Genomic DNA, 25,464 nt, shown 5'->3' with positions numbered 1-25,464 from the left:
GTTTCCCTATTTATTTGCACAATCCCCTGAGCTCCATGTGTAGGAAACAGCATGGCCCAAGGCTGGGACCTGGACTTGCACAAAGAGCTCTTTCAACCTCCCATTTGGTGAATTACAAGATCCTGTATGGAAACCCTGGTGGAGTAGTGGTTAAGTGCTACAGCTACTAAGAGGTTAGCAGTTCAAATCTGCCAGGCGCTCCTTGGGAACTGTATCGGTTAGTTCTACTCTGTCCTATAGGGTTGCTATGAGTTGGAATTGACTCAACAGCAGTGGGCTTGGGTTTTTTTTTTTTTTTTTTTGTATTCTGCGTGAAATACAGCAAGACCCAAGGCCTCTGACACTGGTCTGAAGGCCAGGCCCGCCTTGCTCAGCATTTCTTGCTCGGCATGTTCCCATAACCTCAGGGCTGAGGAACTAAACCGCTTGAAGACGCCGAAAGACGCAAATGAGGCGAATGCAGAGAGGAGGGGCTGCAGGGCTTTGTTCTGAAAGGTTTCCGTTCAGCAGACCGCATTCGCCAGGGGCCCTGCTCCAAGCTCTCCCTAACCCTACGAGCGGCGGCGTCCACTTCACCGATTTGAATTCTCCGAGTTGCCTCCGAATTGCAGAGCAAACTGAATAATCCCTGCTTCCGCCCGAGACTTCCGCATCCCGGGTCCGCCGGGTAAAGGAAAGGGGCTCCAGAAGGTTCCATGAGCTTCAACAACCCAGGCTTACGCCCACCCCCCCACAAGGCCTTTCGGCACAGCGCCTCCCACCCCGAGCGCCCCCGCGCCGTTGCCCAGGTAACTGCGGGGAGGTGGCAGCGGCCAAGAGGGGCGGGACTTCCGGCGAGTGACGCGCCGCGGCTCGGCTACAAAAGACGACGGCTGCGGCGCTCCGAGGGGAACTTTCCAGAACGCTCGGTGAGAGGTGGAGGGGTGGCGGCTCCCGAACTGCGTACAGCTACGCGCTCCGTCCCGCTCCCCCACACCAGCCTCGGTCCGCTCAACTGTGAGTTTCAGTCCTCGCGCTTCCCCTTGTCTCCGCCTGGCGCCATTGGTGGCGCCGGGATTCCGGATGGAGTCGCGGGCGGGAGGCGGTTGGCTCCGCGTGGGCGAGAGGGTTGTCGGTACCCATATCCACGATTCTCAGTCTGGAGGGCTGGTGTGTGACTCGGCAATGTATCTCCGGCTCGCAGTGAATGGGCCCGAGACCTTGAACTCTCCCACTCCTCATCCAGTCTGTGGACCCAGAGGAGGCGCCGCCTTCCTGCCCCTCTGTCCGCGCCCCCGACCCCCCCGTACCGTACTTTCTCGGGGTGGGCGGCCTCGCGCGCACGCGCAGAGGGAGGCAGGGGTCGAGGGGCTGCGGGAGGAGCCTGCGGCTTTCGTTTCTTTCTCCCCACCCTCTCTTTGTTGAGGGCTGGGCTTCGCTCTCCACCCCTTCGATCCGTGGTGGGCGGGAGAAAGGAAGGAAACCTTAACGGTCGGCGCCAAATGCAGGGGAGAACCTGACGAGATGTAAAGTACCCTGCCTTATGGGGAGAGGGGGTTGGACGGTTAAAGCGGAGGAGTGTAAACCCTGTGATTGAGAAACATCTCTAAGGACTTGGGGGAGGGGAGCTGTTTCTCTGGATCTGGTGTTTCTGATTATTTCTGTAAACCAATTCCCCCTATCCCCAATTGTGCCCAAACGTCTTTTTTCTGGGGAGTATATGGCGTTATTAGACTTACCAAAGACGGTAAAACGTGAGAATCCACGGACCGAACCTACTATGCTTCTTTTTATTGTGGCTGGCTGTCACCACCTTTGGGAGGGGGAAACAAGCAACCCAGATAATAATGTGTTAGTTCGGATACTTAGTGTGGGAGAGTGGAAGCCAACTGCTAGAAGGAGCCCTTGAGTTATTCGTTGGTAATTACTGTTTTATGTTTAGTCTACTAGAATTTGTGGTTGAGTTATCCCAGAAATTGTTACTTTTATTGTGAAGTTTAGATAGTGAGGTGGTATTCCTCTAATCAGATTTGGCGAAGGACTCAACTTTTGTCTTAACTCTGATTTTACTAATTAAAACTACAATTTGAAAGTCGGTTAAAATGGCATTTTCTTATTTCAGGCTGTAGAAAATGGTGAAAGAAACCACTTACTATGATGTTTTGGGGGTCAAGCCCAATGCCACCCAGGAAGAGTTGAAAAAAGCTTATAGGAAACTGGCCTTGAAGTACCACCCTGATAAAAATCCAAATGAAGGCGAGAAGGCAAGTAGTACGTCCTTAAAGGTATCTGAATAGTTCTTTCCCAGGTGTCTAGTTTTTATAGTACCACGTGAAATTGAGTGTATCTGACATAATGGCAAAAGGAGCCCTGGCATGATATAGTTAAGCGCTGTGGTGCTAACCAAAAGGTCAACAGTTCAAACCCAACACCCACCAGAGGCTGCATGGGAGAAGAGATCTGGCAATCTGCTACCATAAAGATTACAGCTTAGGAAACTATGGAGCAGGTTGCTATGAATTGGAATCAGCTTGACAGCACAACAACATAATGGCTGTGCTTTGTAAGTTTTGTTTTAAAAAAATGAAATTTATTCTTTTTTTTTTTTTTTCTCAAACAGTTCAAACAAATTTCTCAAGCTTATGAAGTGCTTTCTGATGCAAAGAAAAGAGAATTGTATGACAAAGGAGGAGAGCAGGCCATCAAAGAGGGTGGAGCAGGTGGTGGTTTTGGCTCCCCCATGGACATCTTTGATATGTTTTTTGGAGGTGGTGGAAGGATGCAGAGAGAAAGGAGAGGTAAGACAACCTAGTCCACATGCAGCAAATTAAAGTAGCCATTGGTCAAAACAAATTGTTGAGAAACCATAAGTTTTAAATGCATGTTTATGTTGGTATAATGTTGGGTACTTAATTTATGGTGTAGTTTAGATTGAGGTTTGATGTAACAATATGCTAAAAAAAAAATTTGCTAAACCAATTAAGCGGTAACAGATTATTCGTAAAGGTCTTGCATGTACTATGATTAATCAAACACTAAAGAAACAAAATAACAGCAACATAATTTTCAAAGTGCTTTTTTACAGATACCAGGCTCATAGCGACCCAGTGTTAAATACCGTAAGTAGCCTCTTCAGTCAAAGGTGATCTGAAGTAAATTTTATTAGGGTCATACAGCCAGTCAACTGTAGAGCCAGAATCAGAACACAGGTTCATTGTCTTCACATAGCTTGTTAGCTGTAATCTTGATTCAGCTTTATTTTATCAAAATACATGAATTTTTATTTAGCAGAAACGTAGTCTGCAGGCTGTAGAAATATTGTTCAGTACAGTGTTCTGGTCAAGAGAAGACAGTCTCACCTTATTTCCTGTATGCTTTATACAAACAAGGGCTAATGAGTAGAGGCCAACTTTAGAACAAATGGGCAAGTCGTTAAATTTCACTCTGAGCTTTTTAAGAAGTTGTTTTGTTTTACTTTTTTAAATAAGGGATTGACCTAATAGCTATCACTGGCAAATTTTTTGTGTGGATTAAATCAACGAGAGGTTGCTTTTTGGCGTGAGACCAATTGGACCAGAAAATACATGCTTCATTAAGATCCAGAAACTTTATTTTCTTGTACTCTAGACTCTGTATAAAGTGAGCAGGGCAGTTTTCATCATGCTAAAACCATTTACGTAGGGTTGTGTTTATGATATTCCAAAGTTGGAGCTAAGAACAGAAGGGTGTGTAGTAAATGCCATGTAGCATTTCATTGGAAACTAAAAGTGTTTACATGTGCAGAAGGGAGTTTGAAAACTTTCAGTTAGGTATAAGGAAGTACTGTTTGGTGGATAAAGTCCTTGATGGAAAGACTACTGACTAGGAACTTATTACCTAATCATTGGCAGGTGAATTTATTTCTGCACTCTCAGAATCCTCATATGATCTCCACCTTCCACTTCACATTTTAAGATTAAGTGAAGTATGCAACTCTTTGTAGGTACTGACCACGTGGCTCTTAAAGTTTGGATTGACAGTCAAAATTCAGTTTTTCAGTCACGGTAGCCACATTTCATGTTCTCAGTAGCCACATGTGACTAGTGGCTACTGGTATTGGGCAGCAGAAATATAAAATATTTCCATAAAATATATATTTTTTTTTTTGTCATTGCAGAAAATTCTATCGGATAGCAGTATCATAAGGAATATGAGAATGTAACTTTTAAACAACTAGTGTAGGCTAAGCAGTTTTTTTTTTTTTTTTTTGCTTTGCTGCTGTTGATTTAGGAAGAAATCGGAATTTATAGTTTTAAATGGCAACTCAGTGAATACAGCAGCCACATCCCTGGCTAATAATGATTAGCAGCATTTTGTTATGCTGAAAAAACATTGGATGAAGTAATTGGCCATGTTGCTCAATACTGTACTGTCTTAGTTATCTAGTGGTGTTATAACAAACACCACAAGTGGATGGCTTATACAAACGTTTATTTTCTTTCACAGTTCAGGAAAATGGAAGTCTGAAGTCAGGGCACCAGCTCTAGGGGAAGTTTTTCTCTCTTGGCCCCAGAGGAAGGTCCTTGTCTCTTTTGAGTTTCAGCTCCTGGGTGAGCTTTATGTGTCTTGGGATCTATCTTCCCCACCTCTGCTCTGCTTAAAGGAGATTGACTCAAGATACACACTGCACTAATCCTCCCTTCTTAACATATAGCAAAGACAACCCGTTCCCAAATGAGATAACCATAGGCATAGAGATTAAGATTTACAACAGTTTTGGGGACATTCCGTCTATAACACATACTAAGTGAAAAGTTCAAAGAAGATGCTGGGACAGAAATGCAGGTTTGGATTCATTTCTCGTGAAATGTGTCTGTTTAAATAACATTGGTTTTCTGGAGTGATTTTGCAGGTAATGTTTTTTGATTGCCATCATATAACAATTTGAAGATCCAATGTGGTAATGTGACATTTTGTGTATGTAAATAGATGTTCAGTAAATGTATTCTCTGTGGTTCATCTCTTATTCTTTACCGTTTTTGTAATGCCTTGGACTCAGAAAAGATGTAGTAGCTTAGATTTTTAATGTGCAATGTTTTGTTTTAGGAAAAAATGTTGTGCATCAACTGTCAGTAACGTTAGAAGATTTATATAATGGTGCAACAAGAAAACTAGCTCTGCAAAAGAATGTGATTTGTGACAAATGTGAAGGTATGGTATTCCTAACATCTTAAGAAAACTCTGGGTATGTAAAACTCGCAAATGTATACTACCCAAATCGTGGAGTGTAAAAGTATAGAAAAAACCATGTGACCGTACCACCTAGAGAAAATTAGCAGAACGTTAGCATTTTCTCTGTGTATTTTAAATGTATTTGAGACTGAACTGACCCCCCCAACAACATTTGGAGACAGCGCTTGCTTATCTGATATTTAAGAAACATTTTTTCATAATCTGTAGTATGTTTTAAACTGTCTCTTTTTGGCACTTTATGTGTTTCATTTATAGACAAATGACTGGCTGTGAACCTCTAAGCGTCTTTATGAATAAAGGTTACTTGGTATCTTGTAGGCTTAAAAACTCTTTAAAATGTTCTGATCTCACAGATGAAGTAGTCCTAAATTCAAGATTCTAAAATGGCTCCTTCGGAAGACCAGCAGACAAGATGTTTATAGATATTTGAAGGTGATTGTGGCTATGTTTTATAAAAAAAAAAACTGGATTGTAGATTCTTAGAGCAGCATTTTATCAGATCTTTAAAATCTTAAAAGAGTGGTGTTTAGGAATGGTCTTAAGTGTTCATTACTGTGTTTGCTACTATATTTATACCTAACTTCATCTTCTTTTTAAACTATTTAGGCCGAGGTGGTAAGAAAGGAGCAGTAGAGTGCTGTCCTAATTGCCGAGGTACTGGAATGCAAATACGAATTCATCAGATAGGACCTGGAATGGTTCAGCAAATTCAGTCTGTGTGCATGGAGTGCCAGGGCCATGGGGAACGGATCAGCCCTAAAGACAGATGTAAAAGTTGCAATGGAAGGAAGATCGTTCGAGAGAAGAAGATTCTAGAAGTTCACATTGATAAAGGTGAGTTTGAGCCATTTTTCATTCTGAAATCTTGGGTGCTATGGGGTGTTTAGTTTCATTAGTGTATTATATCTTATAGTTGATGTATCACCCAGAGATAGGGTTTAGCTCCTCGGTAAATAATAAAAGGCACACATTTGCGATCTCCCCAGTAAATACAAAGAACCACCTTTTTGACATTCATTGGTGGCACTGTAAGTGATTGACTAGTGTTCCCGTTATGTGGCTATACCAAACTTAGTACATTCTCCTTAGTACTTTCACCAATTTGTTTTTTTTTTTTTTTTTTTTAATATATATATATAGCAATTAAACTCTCTTTGTATACATTCTTAGTTTCCTCAGGAATTAACTAGATTAAGAGATGTATGCATACTTCAAAGGATTTTGGGAGGGAGGCTTTTTGTTGCTTAGCTTTGTCACTTTTTAGAATACGTGTTTGTTGTAGAGATTTTAGAAAATTTGTATAATCCCAAAGGAAAATAAAATCCGTGTTCTGTTACTCTGAGTAATTGATTTTATATCTCCTTCATACTTTGCTATCTTAAGATAAAACTATTACAGCACGTATTATTAACCTGGGACTAACATCACAGTATTTTTCCATGTTAATACATGTGTCTGCGGTAAGTGACTGTAGTAGTATTTTACCATATGAGTTAAGCTGCTCCCCTGTTTTTGCTCGATAATCATACATTGAGAAGTAAATTTTTTTTCTCAGCCAATTATTGAATTCAACAAATCTTCTTACTGTTAATTGGCCAGTGTTTAGTAGGGTGTGTGTTTTGAATTTTTCTAGTGGTAGCCCCCCTGGCTACCAGCAGCATGTACTTAGGAGGGCATTGGTTGCAAGAGAAACCATTTATGCTGTGCTTACCCATACTTTTTACGGTAATATGGAACAACTAGCAAAACCTGAGTTTAATTTTGCTGCACAAATGTGACAAGACAGTTACTTTGCCTTGTACATTGTTGAAGGCAGATTGTTTAATTTGGTTGTGTATGATAATTTTTTTAAGTCTTTCATTTTTTAGAGGTACATACTGAACCATTGGGATAAATTGATAGTCTGGGTTTTGCTTCGAAGTAATACATGGGGGAATTGTAAGTGGAAGTATCACAGGAGAAACGAATAGTCCTGAGTTGATAACTGGAGAAACTAGATATATGGAGATTCATCTTACTATTTGGTTCTGTACAGGTTTAATGATTTCCATAATGAACAGTGAAACAAAGTTGCTTTTACCTAGGCAACTTTAATCATTGGTTCAGGAAATAACGAGGGCGTACTGCTACAATGTAATGATCCGCAAACACAGATTTTCTTAAGTTTTAAGGTGATGCCCAAGCTATTACTGAACTATATTGCAGGACAGAGGTTGGTGGGGTGGAATCTCATTGAAATATGTTGGCCTTTAAAGAATTTTTTGCAGTGTTGGGAAATAACCTGTCTCTCTACTTTTTACATTGACCACATAGACTAAGAGAGTGGCAAGCAGTGATTATCCTTTATTTTGTTTTTAAAGGGTACTAAACTGAATGGTTCTTTAACAAAAAGATGTATAAAAGTTTTTCAATGGTTGAAGAGTTATTCCAAATAAAAGTTAGTTGATGAAGAAAAAACGCAAACCCATTACCCTTGTTGATTCCAACGCATAGCAATCCTATAGAACAGGGTAGGACTGCCCTGTAGGGTTTCCAGAGAGCAGCTGGTGAATTCAAACTGCCAGCCTTTTGGTTAGCAGTCAAATGCTTATCCACCACCAGGGCTCCATGTTGATGAAGGTTTTCTCTGTATAATTACTGGTAGTACAATATGTAGAAGAAAATCTTGGTTTATGCCACTCTTGCACTTTACAAATAACCCGAAATAGGTTCTTACATATAAGTGGTGAGGTGGCACTCTGGTTAACGTTTATTAGTTATAATATTTGACATTTTATTTAATTTTCACAACAGCCATAATGGGGTTGGTCTCAAGGGAAAGTGGAAGCTTAGCAAGGTTGTGCCTTGCCTTCCTGGGTAATCCAGCTTGTAAGTAGCAGCTCTGTGATTTGAAGCCAGGTCTGTTGGTCTCTACAGTTTGTGTTCTTTAGTATGTAATAGTTTCCTTCTTAGTAGGAAAGTGGGTTGATCTAACCAAGTAGCCATTTTTAACTATTTCTGTGATGCTTAGCATTCACAAAGATTTTTCAGGCACACACAAACCTGCATTTGTGTGTCATAATAGATTTTGGGATTCTAAATTTAATTAGAAGTTCAGTGACAAAATTAACCTTTGTTTTTAGGTATGAAAGATGGCCAGAAGATAACATTCCATGGTGAAGGAGACCAAGAGCCAGGACTGGAGCCAGGAGATATTATCATTGTTTTAGATCAGAAGGACCATGCTGTTTTTACTAGGTAAAAACTCAGCCTGTCTTGCGTGTTTGGTTTGGTGGTTTTTAATTTTAATGAGCTTTTTATTACTCTTAGAACATATTTCCTAGAAGTACCTTGGAAAAGCATGAAAGTTAGGCTATGGATAATGTATTTTGTAAAAGGTTGTTAAAACCATAGTTGTGACTATATGCTTGTTTTGAAGGAGGCTGTAAAAAAAATAGAATCTGATGTTAGCTTTTGGTCTCAAAATTGTTGCCTAATCTGGAACTTGAAGGGTGTGCTTCAATCAGGAGATACTTTGTAGCTTTTATTACTAATAAATATAGTCAGGCAGGCAGCAGGTGGGATGGGGAAAACTTTGCCCTCAATCTTAGTACAGGCAGTTAATTTGAAGTAAGTGCCCTAAAGCTGTCACCAGTTTCAAATTGAGTTCATGATAAACTGGATTGTTTCCATACCAGGCAAAACCAATCTCTGTAAGAAACTCAAATTGGCACCCAACTTTAAGTATGTTTAAAAACACAGGTCCATTGCTGTGTAGTATTTAATGCTGATTTTACGATGATTTTAACACTGAAGCACAAAGATTGGTGGTTGACAATGAATGTGTTAAATATATACCCATGACTAATTTCAAAGTATACCGGACTGAAGGTAGAGTTCCAGTAAATGTCTTGGTAGTGTCATCTAGAAGGAACTATCTATTATAACTAATTTTAAATTATAATACAGACATTTCCCAAGTCTTAAGAACAGTAGGAAATGACAACAAGGTAAGGACTGTTGTGCTGTCGCCAGTCATTATTACAGATTCACCATGAATCAACCTGAAGGCAACTGACGACAAATTGGTTACCTCACAGAGATCAGGAAATCCTTACCGTCCCTTGAAGTTGCTCGTATCCCCGTTATTTAATTTCATAGAACCTAAATAATCCTAGACTCAGCCCAGGTCTGTCCAACTGTTACACGATAATGCCCTGTTGTGATAGTAGTGTTTGTTTACTGCCTTTTAGCCTCATTCTTGTGAGAATTTTCTTTTCTCACTTTTTATGGGAAAACAGATTAAAAATGAGGTAATGAGGCAATTTAGGGATGGTACATGGTAGAGGTTGCCTATAGAATGTGCTGAAGGATTCTGAAGCTTTGTAGATACAAGGCTGGCAAGTCCCGTATGTCTGCTGCTTCATTCTTAGCATGGGGAAAGGAGGGTGTCTTTGTGAAAGACGCCATTGATGTTAAAACAATCGCCTGCTCTGGGCCTTCTGATAATTGATGATTTAAAAGATGTAACTATGTGCCATATTTACATCGATACAGACGAGGAGAAGACCTTTTCATGTGTATGGACATACAGCTGGTTGAGGCATTGTGTGGCTTCCAGAAGCCAATATCTACTCTTGACAACCGAACCATAGTCATCACTTCTCATCCAGGTATGATACCTAGACTAGCTCCTCATTCTAGTCGAGTGGTTTTTTTTCGTTGTCTGCTGATAACTCAGTAGTGTTACAGGAACTTGGTGAAAACTGAGGTTCTTCCTTCATTGCATACCCTTCATGAGGCTGAGCTGAAGTCATGTGACCTTGGCTCTTTTTTGTTTTGATAGCCACTAGAAAACCCATAAGTGAAAGATGACAAAATTGCTTCAGCTCACAGATTTGTTCCTATCAGTGAACTCTAGGATGTTGTCTACTTGTCCTGCATTCTAAAAATCTGACCATACTTATGGAAGAACTGGGCTTCAATGTTTTAGGTCAGATTGTCAAGCATGAAGATATCAAGTGTGTGCTAAATGAAGGCATGCCAATTTATCGTAGACCATATGAAAAGGGGCGCCTAATCATCGAATTTAAGGTAAGCTATAGTCTGAATACTTGAGAATGATTAATTTTTTAAAATCCGGTACAGAATTACATTTTTCTGAATGTCAAGAAACACTAAAAATTTATTGTTATGTTCTTGTTCAGGTAGAAATACTCTGATCTGATAGTACTCCTGCCGCCTTGTGAGCGTTCTTTGTTAACAAGTTGGGGGTGGATTTGTTTGCATCATTAGCTGGCTATTTAAAGTGTTGGTGGGGGTCTTAAATTGATCTTATTTTATTTCAGGATCTTAAAATAACCGTTGTGGATTTTTGGGTTGAATACTATATTAAATTTGCTGATTCATTAAAAATGTTTTTTGGTTAAGAAAGGAACTACCTTTTTAAATAAGAATAGTTTTGTTTAAATTAACTGTTACAGAGGATCAGAATGTATTTTAGGATGGGCTTGTGTTAAAAAAAAAAAAAAAGTATCTGCTGAACAGAATAGTGGTTGTTTAGGTGCAGTCTTACTAGGATCACAAAATAAAACCTGTGTCATAAGCCTTAAAAATGCCAATTCAGAATGTCAAGTGCTACTAACCTGACCTGGGATTGGTAGCTTTCCCCTACAAGTTAGATATGGGTATATGTGTTCTTCTTGGGAAAAATTGAGCCCACAGTAATTGGTCTACAGAACTAATGATGAAATCAGTCAAATTGAACTTACAGTAGAAATTTCCTTCTGTAGGTAAACTTTCCTGAGAATGGCTTTCTCTCTCCTGAAAAACTCTCTTTGCTGGAAAAACTCCTACCTGAGAGGAAGGAAGTAGAAGAGACTGATGAAATGGATCAGGTAGAACTGGTGGACTTTGATCCAAACCAGGAAAGACGGCGTCATTACAATGGAGAAGCATATGAGGATGATGACCATCACCCCAGAGGTGGGGTTCAGTGTCAGACCTCTTAATGGAGGCCGCTGAATATTGCTCACTCTTGGCATTTTATATGCCGTAGTGAAGAAGTGAAGGACTGTAATCATAATATGCTCACTACTTGCTATTGTTTTTGTTTTAATGTTCAACTATAGTAGTGTTTTAAAGTCAAGAATAAACTCAAATATAAAAGCTCTGACTTTGCCCTGTATGTACGATGACTTCAGTGTGCAAGATAAAGTCTAATACTTGTAAAGGCTACTTTTGGTTTTTAAAAAAGAAAAAATCTTCTCTAGTGTTTGTTGGGCCATACCTTGTAATTGTTTTCAGCTGTGCACATGGACTAGCTTAGACTGAAATGCTAGGTGTGTATATTGACTTCAGTCTATGACCCTTAATTGTTAAGCTGTAAAATTAAAACTGTACTTAACTGGCAACCAAAAGAAAATCTGAATTTGTGGAGAAGTGTTGGTTTGTATAATTATTTGTATTAACGTGAGATTCGTTGTGATGATTCTGCATTTTTCTGTTGCCTCAACTGTTTCTTGAAGATGGCTCAAGATATAATTTAGCATGTGATATAAGTGGTGGAAATGATACCTTTCTAAAGAAGGGATTTATCATCCTATACTGCTTCTTGAGGTCTTGTACTTCTAGAATTGCACTTACTTTGGCTGTGCCATCTTTTTATGTATATATTATATGAAAGTATGTTGATTGGTTCTGGTTTTTTTGTTTGTTTTAACCCCTTGTCTTTGGACCATGATAAGCCCCAGAGTAGGGACTCCAGGAGTTGGGTAACTTAGAAGACAAAGTGAAGATACCTTTACATGGAGAAGTAATATGCATGTATGAGATAGGAAAGGTGTTCCTTAGCTATGTTACAGGCTTCTTTAAACCGTATAACTTCACGCTCCAAAGTATTGTAATGATGGTAGTATAGCAAATTAGGATGAATAGCTTTAATTGTATGTTTAAACGTCATCATATGTTCACATGCTTAAATCTGGATATTAGAATTCAGGCAATTCTTGGTATGTATGAATTTCTCCTTAATACACTGATTGCAAAGCATTTCCAATGTGTGTCACTACAGGCTTTTTTTTTCCCAGCTCGAAGCCTTGGCTTTTCCCTAATTAAGATAGGTAACTTTTCCTTTAGCTAAAATGAGTAATACCAAAAAATACTTAACTATAGTTAAATGTTTAATATCATTTAAACCTGGATGGGGAGTGATAATGGGGGTGGGGGTAATGTGCCAAGGGTGGTTTAAAACTTGGTAAACACTGGAGTAAGAGTGAGAGAGCTTTTTGCCTATTCTAACCTATCCTCAGGTTCTGCTCTCTGTCCTGTAATTGGGAAGCTTAAATATTTCCAACCTGGAAGTGGCCAGTATCATAAGTTCCTCTATAGAGAACACCAACTTAAAAAGATACTAAAACTTGATGTAGAAAATATCTCCCAAGTGTTCTGTGCTTCTTGTCGATTCTCTGTTGACGGCCTCTTCCCTCTCCCATTAGCATTAGTGTTGGGCTGTCTCTTAGTTCCTTTGCCAGACAGCTACCTTAATACAGTTGGTAGATATGAAAGAGATGTTCTGGAAAGGAGAGAGAAAAGCCAAGGCAGTGAAGAAATAGGAAAAGGTGACCTAGGTGCCTGGTATAGGCTCTCAGTAAACAGTTAGTTGCCCACGCCTCATTTAAGTAGCATCCCATGTAGACAGCAACACTGACTCATCAAAGTATTCAAAATCATACATGTGACAGATTTTAATTTTAACTGAGCTTACATACAGGTTCTAAAAGCTGCAATGAGTATGTATTGTGGTACATTTAAAGAGCTTTGAAAAATTACAATATAAAAATTGTAAGGACACTTTAAAAACAGTTAATTTTTCTAATTAGAGAAGCAGAAACTGACAGATATCATCTGTGTAGTCTGTATATACAGTCATGTGCCACATAACATCCCTTCAGGTAACATCCAACTGCATATGTGTCTGTGGTCTGGCTTGTGGCTGCTCGGAGGAGTGGGCACCCAATCCTGCTCCCAAAGGGTCAGCAGGCATAGTGGGGCCCAGCTAGGGCAGGGGTCCTAGGTCACTGATAACCCCCCTGCGTCCCCACCATGACCTTCCTAGGGCTGTGGCCACCGGGTGGTACTAGCCAAGTAAGTGCTTACCTGAGGGATCTGCAACAGGAGCTGCCCAAGCCAGTACCCCACAGACAAAGGTGTTTATACAACATCCGAATCACATAACATCCTGTTTCACAGAACATGTCCTGGATGTTAAGCAACACATGACTATATACGATACGTGTCTTAAGTCTCTGAAGACAACCAAGGTCATTGCTCACATAAGTATACGTATAGTTCCTCACCACAGCAGTGATTAATGCTTTCTCTGTGATGCTTCCCCTCCCCTGCCCATTCATTCAGACGTACACAGTCGGAATAGAAGTAGATAATGTCTTAGGAGGGTGATCTTGGAACACTTTTCCTGTATATGAAATTAGCTTCATAAGTCTGCATATGGTACTGGTTCCCAGCCTTGGCTACAATGGGAATGACCTGGGAAGCTTTAACAAATACTGACTGAATCCTACACTCCAGGGATTTTGATGTAATTGAGCTAGTGTGGCCTAAGCGTCGGGACAATTCTTAATGTGCAACCAATGTTGAAAGCCACCTGGGACAGGGTAATGCCACTTTAAGAGCACTTGTGGAAGGTCAAATAATGGCAGCCAGCCCTAGCTATTGCAACAAGTTCAGACCAGGAAGAGCTTAGATGAACACTTGATGGCAATTTCTTTTTTGAAATAACATGGGAAAAGGAATCATAAAGCTCTCAAAGTGCAGTGAATGAGCATGCTAGCAAGCTGCAGCAATACAAAAATGCCATTCCCAGGGTTTCTGAAGTCTTGGCACCTTTAACACAATTTGATTATTGTAGCAACCTTGTGAGACACAAAACACCTACTTTGTAGTGGGTTCAAGTGATCAAGTGTTTCTCAAATTTGAGCGTGTTTGCCGGACCACACCACCAGTTTTTAGTGATGTAGGCCTGGCGTGGGACTTGAGTTTGCATTTCAAACAAGTTCCCCATGATGCTTTGAGAACCGTTGTTCTACCTTGGGTGGCATGAACAGTTAAGAGCTCCGAGCTCTGCCGCTAATGAAACAGTTGTACCAGAAGAGGCTAGCAATCTGAAAAATCAGACATTGATGTCACTGAATGGGACACAGTTCTACCTTGACACACATGCAGTCACCCTGAGTTGAAATCACTTCGCAGCTGGCAACAACTGGTTCTAGCCCAAGTAAAAAGAAACTTGACAGCAAAGCCTGGAATCCAGGTCCTGTCCTGTAATTCAATTCTCATCTCACTGCCGGTAGCCAGTGTAGATAAACGTTTTTAACAGAATGTGGAGAAATAATCCATGGTTTCTTTGCCTCTGCCCAAACCTAAAGTTTGAGTGACGGCAAGATTCAGAGAGGCAGAGAAAAATGATAAATATTGGGATGACCTAATACAGAACCTTCAAAGAGTACCGCCAACCGATTCAACAGCATCCAACCCTCATATACTTCACCACTATCTCGGGCATTGGTTAAGAGACCAGCACCATCTGACTGCCAAACCTGTGAAGTGAAAATCCCATGGTGCTACCAGATGTCTCCAGCCTTTGGCAGTTGGCTCCGGCGGGTGCTCAGCGCGCTCACCGAAGCCTGTGTAGGGCTTCCCTTGTCCAGGTTCCAGTTCCTGCGCTGCTTGGCCTTGCCCCGACTTGGAGCAAAGGCGCACCGGGAGCAGGTAGGGACTCACCGGGGGTGCGCGGCACCTCGCGCATGCGCGGCCGGCCACCTGCCTCAGCTCCCGCTCGCCGGGCTACGGCGGGGAGAGCCGGGCGGCCGGTGATCCCGGTGGCCTTAGTTAACCTCGTGGATGGACGCGCGCTCCTGCTTAACAAAGGGCTCCCTGTCTTCACTATTGGAGCGATGGCCACATGGGTTTTAGAAGAAAATCTAAGCAGAGTAATGATAAGAGCATGTTCCCATTTTTTAACAAAACTTGAAATAACAAACGCTGTTTTCAGTTTTAAAAAAAAAAATTCATTCCCGCGGAGTCGATTGACTCACAGTCCCTATAGGACAGTAGAACTGCCCCACAGGGTTTCCAAGGAGCAGCTGCATTCGAACCGCTGACCTTTTGGTTAGCAGCCGTAGCTCTTTAATGAAGAAAGTGGAAAGATTTACCTGGTTGAGGCAGGAGATTGATTTTCATCTCTGTTTTCTTGGTATACCCAGTATATCACTTTGTTACAAAGAAAAATATATGTAAGGGCACCCACCCATAGCTAGAGGATTAAAATCAAGGCCCCTTCCCCTGGCCTCTTCCTACACTGCCGTATTTGCCCAGCACATACCTTGCTGTTGTGCCACACTGCTCCTAGTAAGGTTCTCTCTGCTTACTCAACAGTGCCAAAACTACCACCAGCTCCTGCTGGTCCTTTTACAGTCACCTCCAGGAAGCCTTTCCTAACCCTGTGGGGCTTATTAAGTGACCCTCCTCCCATTAGCAAAAAAGCACAAGCTTTTTTCTTAGCACACTTTTAAAAATTAACACTTTAAGACAGTTTTAGGTTTACATAGAAGTAAGAGCTCCCACGTAACTATTAGCATCTTGCATGTGTGATACACTTGTTACAACTGATGAACCAACATTGATACATTAACTGGTCCATAGTGGACATTAGGGCTCACTCTTGGTGTTGTACAGTTGTTTTGATAAATGCATGCAATATATCCATTATCGAAGTATCATACATAAGATTTCACTGCCCCAAATACTCTGTGCTCCACCTATTCACCCTTCCCTTACCCCAGCGACCTTTGAAGTTTTCACTGTCTTTGTAGTTTTGCCTTTTCCAGAATGCTGTAATCACACTACATAACTTTTGGGGGCTAGCTTCTTTCACTCAGCAATATGCATTTAAGGGTCTTCCATGTCTTTTCCTAGTGTGAGAGCTCGTTTATTTTTATTGCTGAGTAATATTCCACTGTATGGATATACCAATTTGTTTATCCATTCACCTACTGAATATCTTGGTTGCTTCTAAATTTTAGCAGTTATGAATAAAGCTGCTATAAACATTCCTGCGCCGGTTTTTGAGTGGACGTAAGTTTTCCACTCACTTGAGTAAATACCTTGGAACACGACTGCTAGATCATATGGTGACACTATGCTTAGCTTTTTAAGAAACTGCCACACTCTTCCGAAGTGGCTGTACCGTTGCGCATCCCCACCAGCAATGGACGGGAGTTCCTGTTGCTCTATGTCCTCACCAGCACTTGGTGCTGTCGCTGTTTTGGATTTTAGCCATTCTAAAAGGCTTGCATGTTGCCATGATAACAGACAAGTTTCAGAGTAACTTCCAGACTAAGATGGATTAAGAAGAAAGGCCTGGTGATCAACTTCCAGAAATCAGCCAATGAAAACCCTACAGATCACACTGATCTGATCCACAGCCATCATGGGGATGGCACAGGGCAAGCAGTGCTCCGTTCGGTGGCGCATGGGGTCGCCATAAATTGGGGGCCAACTCAACAGCAGCTAACGATAGATGCCATTGATATCTCATTGTTGCATTTTAATTTGCAATTCCCTAATGACAAATGCTAAGCATCTTTTCATGTTTATATGCCATCTGTGTATCTTCTTTGGTGAGGTATCTGTTCAAATCTTTCGCCCACTTTTTTTTTTTCAGACCATTTTTTTTTTCCTAAGATTATGGCACATTTTTAAAAAATTTTTATTGTGCTCTAAGTGAAAGTTTACAAATCGTCAGTTTCTCATACAAAAATTTATATGCACCTTGCTAGCAGTTTCTCATACGAAAATTTATATGCACCTTGCTACATACTCCTAATTGCTCTCTCCCTAATGAAACAGCCCACTCTTACCCTCCACTCTCTGTTTTCGTGTCCATTCCACCAGCTTCTGACCTCTGCCCTCTCATCTCCCCTCCAGACAGGAGATGCGAACATAGTCTCAAGTGTCTACTTGGTCCAAGAAGCTCATTCTTCACCAGCATCATTTTCTATCTCATTGTCCAGTCTAATTCCTGTCTGAGGAGTTTTGCCCACTTTTTGATTGGATTGTTTTTCTTATTGCTGAATTTTAAGAGTGCTTTGTATATTCTGCATAAAGTCTTTGATCTGATCTGTGTGTTTTGCAAATAGTTTCTCTGAATCTGAGGCTTGTCTTTTCATTCCCTTGGTTTTCATAGAGCAGTTTTTAATTTTAATGAACACCCAACTTGACAATTTTTGCTTTCATGGATCATGCTTTTAATGTTGAATTTTACTCACTGCCAAACCCAAGGTCACCTAGACATGAAACAGATACCCATGTGCAAAATATATTCAAGGGTATCACAGGGTTTTAAGTTTTTTCCTTTAGCTAACTGATGATGCACACTGCAAACAAGACTCGCTAAGTCTCAGGTCCTTTTCTAATTACTCTTCAGGACAACAGTACACTTCATTGCCAAATCTTCCTCCACGTACAAAAGGATAATGTCAAAACTTTAAATTCTCAGAATGGATGCTGAAACCAGTACTACTCCGAAAGCTGGCCAGAACAGCTGAAAAGGCACAGCTGAGAAGAATGAGTGGAAGGCTGAGAGGGCAGTGAAATGAGATCTTACGTATCACCTGACCTTTCTACATACCAGTCTACTCTACTATCTCAGGAAATGCCTTCCTGCTGTACTTGAGATTCAGGGATAATAATACTGCCACCGCCACTTTAAGTAAATCAGTTAAATGGATAAGCACATATTAAAAACAACACCTCCAGACAGGTGGAAAGTTTATTAACATCTTAAAAAAAAAAAAATGAACAGAAAACAGCTAGTGAACACGGGATAGTTCCTTATTTACAAGTTCTACTGTGAGAGGTACAATTTAATCAGCGTTTCCAATAATCAAAAGAGTAGAATTTCTTTCTAGAAATACCAATATTTCACTCTCCAGGTAAAGGATTATTGAAAACATTATGTAATTGCCCCATTCAGAAGCAAACTAATGCCGTAAAAATACATTAAAAAAAAAAAAAAAGGTAATCGCTACTTAAATGAACTTTCACAAAATTATTCTGTGTGTGACCTAACTCACTTTGTCTCCTTAGGAAAGCTAGAAAAAAAAGAGCAACACACGTGAATGTCTTCACTGACGTGCATGCTCCCAAGCTAGTTTAAAAAGAAAAGTTGCCTTAGGGTTTCCAGAGTTTTAGGAGTCCATCTTCACTGTAGGTAGCAATCAGGTTCTGATGAGGGTGATGGGCAATGCCAATCACATCCTTCTCATGAACCTGGAACAGGGAAGCACAGGGTTAGGGTGTACTGGTCTATAACAATCACCCTGAAGAGGCTCCACGAGCTAAGTAGTAGGAAAGAAGGAGGTAAGTTTCCACTTCTCACTGAAACAATTGTGCCCAAGATGGCCTCACCCAGAGCTTGAGGAAAACAAGAAAACGGGGAGGCATCAAGGGGTTAAACGAACATACACAGAGCATTTTTTTTTTGTTCCGTTTTTCATAATATGTAAATAACAATGCTTTGTCCCAAATCATTTCTGCACTATAGCTAATCCTACTCGTTAATACCATTCTGTAAAATTCTAAAACAGTGGTTGACAACAAATGACTCCTCCAGTTCAGTAAATCTGTGTCTTCCAGGCCCCTGAGCTAGAGAACATTCCAATCTCATCTTGTTTTGCCCTGATCTTCAATCTGTACCTGAGGCTTCACAGGGCAGTTGTGTCAAAGTTCACTCAAGAATAATTCCAGCAAAGAGATTATTTTCTGACACAGGCATGTATAGGACTTGTTATATATACACCATACCATTTTTTCCTGAACCACAGAAGACTACTACATTTGGGGTTGTAGCCAGGTGACTGAATTCTGACCAACAGAATGAAGAACAAAATAATGTATCTTCCAGATGTGGGTCTTTAAAACAGTATACCCTTCCAGCTACCTTTTCTCTTCCTGAGATCTGAGATGCCACATATTACAAATGGCACAGCTAAGCGATGAAGGAGGGCTACCCGACTCACATCATGTTGTGACATGTTAAGAAATAAATTTTTATTGTGTTAAGCCCCTGGGATCTGAGAATTGTTGGTGTTAATACTAATAGATAGACTCCCCTTGCACTGACTCTCAAAACACAGAACTGCAAGTTTTTAACAGACCACAATCAATTTGATAGGGTAATATATAAATAATTTGTCCTCAAAAAGACATGGTGAGAACTAGCTTCCTCTGTCACTCTCCAATCCCCATGGGGAAGATCTGGCTAATCCAGCTGGCTAATGGAGATAGGGAAGTTCCCTTCCTATTCTCTGCTCTATTATACCCATCCTATACTCTTGAAGCTGAGGGCTTCCTGACGGATGCCTGTTCCTGACAAGGAAAATACTTACAGGTCCTTTGTTTTATTTAGTGATAAAATGCCTCCAGTCAGTCTGGAAAAGGTGTGTACTTCAGAGTTCAGAAAGACACACGCACTAACACAGTTTCTTCAGACGACCTTACATCAGTAATACTCACTGTCAAAGTTCTCTCCAGTTTACCAGTCACTGTGCTGAAACAGTAGAGCACGAAGTCCTCGCCCACACAGTAGATCCACTCACCACGCGGAGAGAGGGCACAGCAAACAAAGTCACCACCTTCTCTTTTACCAGAGCTGAAGCTTCTAACAATCTAGGTAATACCACACGCCAGGGAAAAAAACAAAACATCCTCATTAGCAGCAGCTCAGCCTCGTGTATCATTTTAAAGGGACATTTTCACACTGTTACTTCATACTCTGCTTTATTGTCATTTATAATTAGATCTCCAATTCCATTTATCACATGCTAAATCCTCTTACCTGGGAAATATTCAACAGAGAGCTATCTAAAATCAGTGGCAGACAAAAGTTTAGAATCCACATGTTCCAAGTCACCAATCCTGCTCCTTAGTCTACTGAGTGAGCCATATTCCCCTGAAGCACATTTACCACCACATATACAATTTTCTAAATTAAATATTACTGGCTCTCAGAGGTTTGTGGGCTTGTGCTCCCCAGCTTCCTCTTTCTAACAGAGTAAGATACGCTCCCACACAGGATTGAACTTCGCTCCAAAAACTTGCTTGCTCTTGCTCTATTCTATAGGACATTAAAATCATCATACGTTAAGCTGAGTATGACATGCGCCTAGGCCAACATGTCAATAGCATCACAACACAGGACTCAGGGCTTGAAACTCAATCTTGAAGTTGCTAATGCCCCCCATGCTACCTCACAGTCCACAAAAGTGAGGTTCTTTGGGAACCATGCAGATGTCCTGATTCTTGATTAAATAACATCATGAGGACACTGTTGCCCTTCCCCATAAATGTTCTACCTTAGATCACAGTAGCTAGACGTCCCGATTTGGTAATCCCCACCACACTACATCTCCCTACAGACAGGGATGGCTACCTGATCATCTTCACTGCGGTTCTGAAAGAGGCTTAAAGACGGATCAGAGCCTCATTTTATTCAAAGGACACAAAAGAAAGAACATAATATACAAACACTCTGATGAAAGGAGATAACTTCTGAGACACCAAAGAAATGCTTTGTAGAACTACAGTTTAAGTAAGTGTCTGAAAAACAAGTGCAGTGTATATGGAGTGGTGAAACTCTATTTGGTTAGTGCCTTGTGCTGAGAGGCCAGGACCAGGATAGGATGATTTGGGAACAGCCCACAGACCCTGCGCAAAAATACTTTCTGAGCACTCACCTGCCCCTGCATGTTCATGATGACCACCGTGTTTGATCTGTTGCACACCACAAAGTGCTCTGGGTTTTTAGGAAGCAGGATGACACTGTTGACAGTGATGTCTGTCCCTGCAGTGCTGCCCAGGGACTTAAAGGTATTCGAACATTCTGTGGTCTTCATGTTCCAAATCTACCACACAGAAATTTAAGGCATAAACATTTCTTTGGTATAAGCATTTCTAAAGTTTTAAGGTTTAAAAGACTGAAAATTAGGATACTAAAAAGAAGAGTAAAACTGAGAGGAAAAAAGCTTACTGGTTTGTAAGTCCAGTCAAATACCCAGTAACCACTCATCTATCTGCTGATTAACTGATGTAAACTAAAGTCCCAAAGCTAAGTCATAAAGGCCTTTTAAATCTATCAGCTTTTCTTGCAATTTTTTTCTGGGCTCACAGAGCTATCTCTCTTTAAAATTTGCTATGTGTCAACACTGCTACTGTCATATACAACCAGAAAGCTATCCCTGCCTGAACACCAAAATCAAATGAGGCTGACATGGATAGGACTGGAAAATGGGTTGGAGAGGGATGCTGGTGAGGAGTGAGCTTCTTGGATCAGGTGGACACTTTAGACTATGTTGGCATCTCCTGCCTGGAAGGGAGATGAGAGGGTGGAGGGGGTTAGAAGCTGGCAAAATGGACATGAAAAGAGAGAGTAGGGGGAGAGGGTGGGCTGTCTCATTAGGGGGAGAGTAGTTGGGAGTGTGTAGCAAGGTGTATATGGGTTTTTGTGTGAGAGACTGACTTGGTTTGTAAACTTTCACTTAAAGCACAATAAAAATTATTAAAAAAAAAAATCAAATGAGGTACTTCATACCCATTAAGATGGCTATTATCTGAAAAACAGAAAACATGTGTTAGTGAGGGTGTGGAGAAACTGGAACCCTCCTGCATAGCTGGTGGAAATGTAAAATGGTGCAGCTATTGTGGATAACACTTCTAGCAGTTCCTCAAAAATTTAAACACATAATTACCTTATGACCCAGCCATTCCACTTCTAGGTATATACCCAAAAGATTTTAAAAGTAGGGACGCAGGTACTTGTACAACAATCCTCACTGATGCGTTATTCACAATAGCCAAAAGGCAGAAACAACAAATCTGTCCATCAACACATGAACAAATAAACAAAACGTGATATTATTCATACAATGGAGTATTATTCAGCCATAAAGAGAAATGAAATTCTGATACATGCCACGTCACAGATCAACTTTGAAAACATTATGCTGGGTGAAAGAAGCCAGACGCAAAGGGATAAATATATAATCCCACTTATATGAAATATCTAGAACAGGCAAATGCAGAGACCAAAGTCTATCAGGGGCTGCCCGGGACTGGAGGGAGAAGGAGATGGGGAGTTATTGCTTAAGGGGTACTGAGTTTGTCTGGGGTGATGAAAATAAATTTGGAAATAGTGATGATGGTGGCACAATACAGTGAATCTAATTAATGTCACTGAATTGTACACTTAAAAAGGGTTAAAATGTAAAAAATTTTGTTATATATATTTTACCACAATAAAATGTAAAATATCTCTCTTAGGAAGAAAAAAAAATCGAATGAGAGTTTTTTAGATTCACATGCTTGGAACCCTGTCCTGAGATTCTGATTTGGCAGGACTGGGGTAGGGCACAGGAAGGTGTATTTTTAAAAGGCTTCACAGATGATTCCCATGTGCAGCCTGTACTGAAAGCCACTGAACAGAGGTCACAACGTTAGCACACACATGAGAATCCCTGAAGTAGAAGCCACTCTCGGCCACTTGTATTACTTTTCCCAGTCCAACCTCTCCTTCTGGTAACAGTTCTCCACCCTAATGCCTTTCACCTTGCCCTTCTGGGCTGTAATGAAGTGGTTATGAATCAGATATCACAGTTACTGAAATGTGAGATGTGCTTAAAGAAGAGATGGCCATATATTGCAGGGACATCACTCACTTAAGGAGGTATAAAAGCCTCCAAGGCATGGACTATGCTGTATGTTCCCTGTGTCTTCAACAGAGCAAAGCATAAAACAGATGTTTAATACCTATAAGATAGGAGGAAACAGTTGACCCACTAGCCCTAGTATTTATTTTCTTAATAAACACTATCTCATCCACCTCAGTCTCCTCTCTGAAGCCCAGCTGCCTGGGAGAGAAATGACTATTTCAGGGATCAGGTGTAACAAGGCTTCTGGTGTTTTCTGTCTAAAAGGTCAGTGAGATGCTTTACTCACTGCTTTACTCACACTGCAGAACCAAGGGAAAAGGCAACAAAACAGAGAGACCTAGACAAACCAACTCCCAAGGCCATTTACAGGGTATGAGGCCCATACATACAGCACAAAGAGGGCAAATCCCATGACTAAACTACTAAAGCCCCATGTGTTTCCCCATCCTTCCTGCAGGACAGCACATCTCCCGCCTTCGGGTTCTGGTCTGATACCCAGAAGAAGCACTTGCGGAGGGGGCTCTGACTTTAGGAGCTTGTGTTAAAATGTTGAGGTCTCTTCCCAAAAGGCACTCACATAAGGGCAACTTAAAAGAAGCAAGTCCAGTATGTAAACGCAATGTCTCAAACATTTCTAGCAATTTTCTACTTTGGTTTCTCCTACCTTTTGTAGGAAATGAGACCCTCTCTTCAAATAACTAAACTTTTAAGCTACCTGAGATCCATCACTCTCAGCTGAGAGTTGAGGCCAGAAAGTACCTAAGAGAAGACTTAGTTCTACTCTGCACCTCTCCTCCCCCTCTATAAATGCTGTTAGGATTGTGAGGTTGTGCAACAAAACAGAGAGCTATTTGGCTCTCTGTGAATCTCTTAGGGGATGGACCCTGCTATCTACCTACAGCACGGCAGATTTTAATCACTGTGCTTATCTGTGAATTGGAAATGACTTAAGTTTAGGATTCCACACTCTTTTTTCCTACACATGATAAAGTCTGTTTGGACTTTTTAGGCTTGAGATTTGAGGTCCTTACGACAACAGGGGTTACCCACAGGCGTGTCTCAGACTCACCTCATTTATGGCATAAATAGCTAATAAAGAAGTTTTCTCCACCACAAATGTCACCACTGATAACTCATCAAAGGACAAAGATGGAAGAGACACCCCAAAATAAACCAGCATCAAATACTTAACCTTTACAGTGCCATCAGAGGATGCACTAATAATATAATGTCCATCTTGTGTAAATGTTGCTTCATTAACAAACGAGGAATGGCCACGAAATTCCTTCAGAGTTTTACCAGATTTTAAGCCATGAATTCTATCACAAATAAAAAGCAAATTAAAAGAACAATTAATATTCTATATATTACGGCTGGGACCAAATGTTGAATGTATTTTAGATGAATTATAGAAGCTCATGTTGTAACAGTAAGTGAAGAAAGAAGGCTATGCAATTGTGTATGCAATATATTTTCCATTATGTCAAACAATCAGACAAAATCAAAACCAAAATTTTTGCACAAAAAGAGGCTGGAAGAAAATATGCCAGTAATACTACAAGCTTGTGTTCGAGGACAGGCCTCTAAAAAATTTAGTTAATAAGAGATTCAGGATCAGGAGGTCTCAGCTGGGTCCCAGGGATATGTATTTCAGGCAGGGCCTCTAGGGAATTTTCATATAGGTGGGTCAGAGACCACCCTTTGGGTAGAAACTCAAACAAATGGATAGCACAGCCTCAGCTGTGCCCTGACCAGGGAAATGAGGTCTTACACACCCTTCCCTTCCACATCACACTGCCCTGGGGAAGGCATATCCAATCACTAGTACCTCTTCCTGGGCCTCATCATAGCATACCCAAGTGATGGGAGTTTTGGGATTCTTACTTACCTAATTGTCTGGTCAAAAGAGGCACTCAGGATCTGACTACTATCCTTAGAAAAGCTTAGACAGGTGACACCTTTACTGTGTGCCCTTTCAAACCTCCTTAAACACTGTCCACTCTGAATCTTCCACACCTTTATTGAAAAAAAAGAGTAAAAACTTGTGAACAGTGTCCACTATAGTTCACAGAGCCAAGCAAGATGCAATGTTCACTAATGTACTCAAACATTAAAAAAATGCACGCTAATAGCTGAATATATGTATGCTTCCCATAGTACAATAACTGAATCCTTTGAAACTTAAACTTTTTTCCTTGTAAATTATTAAAACCCAAATTTAGATTCAAAGTTCACTTAGCAGAGATCATTTCTGTATTCTATCTAGCCCAGGGTGTTTTACCAGCAATTAAATACAAATCACACCTAAACAGCTATAGCCCACCCTAAGAAAATAAGGTACCTCACATAAGGCGAGGCAGGGTGGTACAGCAGGTCTATCACTTACCAACTTCAACAAGTTGTGACCTCACAACAAGCTACCGGACTTCCCCAGGCAGTTATCATTACGATTAAACAAGAAAAAACAAAGTGTTTAGCATGAAGTCGG

The 25,464-nt window shown here is 40.8% G+C and overlaps 2 protein-coding genes across 3 annotated transcripts in view; one reads left to right on the top strand and one right to left on the bottom strand.

The window, feature by feature from the left end:
- The first annotated feature begins 864 nt into the window (after window positions 1-864).
- On the top strand, window positions 865-18,084 carry DNAJA1 (DnaJ heat shock protein family (Hsp40) member A1). 2 transcript variants are annotated; one of them, XM_003407317.4, is made up of 9 exons: window positions 865-996; window positions 2,102-2,243; window positions 2,600-2,777; window positions 5,065-5,169; window positions 5,818-6,045; window positions 8,334-8,448; window positions 9,748-9,863; window positions 10,184-10,284; window positions 10,983-18,084. In XM_003407317.4, the coding sequence occupies exons 2-9, from the start codon at window positions 2,112-2,114 to the stop codon at window positions 11,199-11,201; spliced, it is 1,194 nt and encodes a 397-aa protein (XP_003407365.1). In that variant the 5' UTR covers window positions 865-996; window positions 2,102-2,111; the 3' UTR covers window positions 11,202-18,084. The 2 variants fall into 2 exon arrangements, with proteins under 2 accessions (XP_003407365.1, XP_023400972.1); XM_023545204.2 differs by having other exon boundaries at window positions 878-2,243.
- The window catches only part of SMU1 (SMU1 DNA replication regulator and spliceosomal factor), a 36,943-nt gene continuing 14,026 nt past the window's right edge, over window positions 2,548-25,464 (bottom strand). The window contains exons 8-12 of the mRNA XM_003407316.4: window positions 24,865-24,992; window positions 24,169-24,295; window positions 21,006-21,173; window positions 19,786-19,938; window positions 2,548-18,540 (exon numbers count right to left, since the gene is read on the bottom strand). Of these exons, the coding sequence (XP_003407364.1) occupies window positions 18,442-18,540; window positions 19,786-19,938; window positions 21,006-21,173; window positions 24,169-24,295; window positions 24,865-24,992 (675 nt within the window). The 3' untranslated portion in view covers window positions 2,548-18,441. The remainder of the gene's footprint in view (window positions 18,541-19,785; window positions 19,939-21,005; window positions 21,174-24,168; window positions 24,296-24,864; window positions 24,993-25,464) is intronic.

Source organism: Loxodonta africana, chromosome 9 (assembly GCF_030014295.1).
Source record: "Loxodonta africana isolate mLoxAfr1 chromosome 9, mLoxAfr1.hap2, whole genome shotgun sequence".
In the NCBI taxonomy this organism is placed as follows: Eukaryota; Metazoa; Chordata; class Mammalia; order Proboscidea; family Elephantidae; genus Loxodonta; species Loxodonta africana.
The sequence above is the reverse complement of the archived record's forward strand: the minus strand, read 5'-3'. Positions and strand labels throughout refer to the sequence as shown.

Coding starts and splice junctions, on each gene's coding strand:
- DNAJA1 (XM_003407317.4), top strand. CDS start 2,112: ATGGTGAAAGAAACCACTTACTATGATGTTTTGGGGGTCAAGCCCAAT. Junction 8,449..9,747: donor GACCATGCTGTTTTTACTAG/GTAAAAACTCAG, acceptor ACATCGATACAG/ACGAGGAGAAGACCTTTTCA. Junction 10,285..10,982: donor GCCTAATCATCGAATTTAAG/GTAAGCTATAGT, acceptor TTCCTTCTGTAG/GTAAACTTTCCTGAGAATGG.